This window comes from Galeopterus variegatus, unplaced genomic scaffold (assembly GCF_000696425.1).
Source record: "Galeopterus variegatus unplaced genomic scaffold, G_variegatus-3.0.2 Scaffold632, whole genome shotgun sequence".
Classification (NCBI taxonomy): Eukaryota; Metazoa; Chordata; class Mammalia; order Dermoptera; family Cynocephalidae; genus Galeopterus; species Galeopterus variegatus.
Genome location: NW_007726743.1, coordinates 534,280 through 536,225, shown reverse-complemented (window position 1 = coordinate 536,225; position 1,946 = coordinate 534,280). Strand labels below are relative to the sequence as shown.

General features: G+C 45.0%; 2 protein-coding genes across 2 annotated transcripts in view; one reads left to right on the top strand and one right to left on the bottom strand.

Annotated features, from left to right (window-relative positions):
* Positions 1-292, bottom strand: part of ZSWIM7 (zinc finger, SWIM-type containing 7) — a 14,148-nt gene extending 13,856 nt beyond the window's left edge. Inside the window, exon 1 of the mRNA XM_008570814.1 lies at positions 51-292. Coding sequence (XP_008569036.1) covers positions 51-292 — 242 coding nt within the window. The remainder of the gene's footprint in view (positions 1-50) is intronic.
* The window catches only part of TTC19 (tetratricopeptide repeat domain 19), a 23,652-nt gene continuing 21,714 nt past the window's right edge, over positions 9-1,946 (top strand). The window contains exons 1-2 of the mRNA XM_008570806.1: positions 9-92; positions 1,669-1,779. Of these exons, the coding sequence (XP_008569028.1) occupies positions 1,678-1,779 (102 nt within the window). The 5' untranslated portion in view covers positions 9-92; positions 1,669-1,677. The remainder of the gene's footprint in view (positions 93-1,668; positions 1,780-1,946) is intronic.

Sequence of the window (1,946 nt, the reverse complement as noted above, 5' to 3'; positions counted from 1 at the left end):
CGGCGGCGGAGGAGGAGGAGGAGCAGCAGGGAGCGGCCGCCGCCGAGGACGCGGCGGAGGCCGAGATCATCCGGCTGCTGAAGCGAGCCAAGGTGAGGCGGCCCCGGCCGAGCGCGGCGGCCTGGTCTGTGCGCACTGCTCTGTCCATGTGGACGGAGGCTCCCAGGGTGCAGTTGCCCAGCACTGGACGGGCCATCGGGGCGGCTGGAGTGCATCCAGGCCGGTCCGACTCTAAAGCCTGCAGTAAAACCGCTGCAGTCTCACGTGCAGATGAGGATGGCATCCCGGGCATCGCTCTTTTATCCAGACAGAATAACGACAGTTTTGTAGTGACCAGCTAAGCTGAAATGGCATAGTTTTGCACATATGTAGCGCCCTGAAAATACAATTTAGTGTTGGTTATGCGATTTGGTTCTTTTCTTTCTAAATTCTTTTCTCCACATCCTTTTTTATTTTCTCTTCTCCTCCTCTCCTCCCCAGGTTATCTCATCTCTTCCACTGGGCTAAATACTGACTCGAAGCCAACAACATCCAAATTTGTATTTCGAGACTGCAGTACGCTAGTGATGTGCCATATCCACTTGGAGGCCTCACCTCTCCCTGAGACTTAGCATGCCCAAAACTAAACTCTTGATCTTAATTAAGTGCCTCCCCAACACATTCTTTCATCATTTTTCTCCATCAGTTTCTCTGCCTAGAAACCTCATAATCATTCTTAAAACTTGTACCTTACTTTTGCCTCCCAATACACTTTACAGTCCAGTTCCAATTACTTTTGCTACCAAATCCAAAATATTTCTCAGATCTGCACCCTTTTCACTATCTCTGCTTCTGTCATCATCCTAGTGCAAACCATCACTACCCCTGCCTGCCCCTTACAATCCATGCTCCATGCAGCAACCAGAGTGATTTTTTTTTTTTTTAAATGTGGATCATATCACCGCCTTGCATGAAAACTTTGAATGACTTCCCACTCCATTTATGATAAAATCCAAGCTCCTTGCCATGGCCTTGAATGATCGAAACCAGCCCACCCATTTGGCAATCATTCCCTGGCTCACCATGCTCCTTTCACATCTGTCTCCTTGCATTTCTTCTGAGGAGCCATTCTGCTCAGCCTGTAGGGCTTCACTCGTCCTCTACTCTGGGTCATTCCTCCCCCCAATTTCTTATTTGGTTGACTCATCTCATCCTTCCCACCTCAGTTTAACTGTCACTTCCATGGAAGGCTTCCCTGACTCCCATTTAAAGGAGACCCCTTCACTCCTTTCCATTGATCATCTTCATAGCTCTTATTATTCGCTGTAATTGAGCTTACTTGTCCTACATGGTCACCTCCAGCCTGCAGGAAGAAAGAGAGGATGGAGGGCAAGTAGCTTCTTTATAAAATATGATGTAAAGATTGCTCACATTCCTTCTGCCTGCATCCATTGGCCAAAACTTCATCATATGGCCACACCTAGCTGTAAGGGAAGTAGACCTCCCTGTCACCTCTGTAGACATAATACCTGGTGCACAGAAGGAATTCAGTAAATATCTGATGAATGAATGAATGGTTTCTGTCTATGTATTGGGATGTAAACTCATATCCACTTTTGCCTGGTAGCACATGCATCCATATTCTTTTTATTTAAATGTTTTATCATTTTCTTTGTCTTCTCTTTTCAGTTGAGCATTATGAAAGATGAGCCAGAAGAAGCTGAGCTAATTTTGCATGATGCTCTTCGTCTTGCCTATCAGAGCAATAACAAGAAGGCCATCACTTACACTTATGATTTGGTAACTCTTCTAACCAACCTGAACTTCTGATGAGGAAGAAGAGTGGGTGCAAGGGAGGGGTTGTTAGTTCTCTTGATTTATATTCCTTACCTTCAGGATGTACTAAATCTTTTTTTTTTTTTTTTTTTTTTTTTTTTAAGTTTTTTTTGGTTTTAATTTTTTTACCC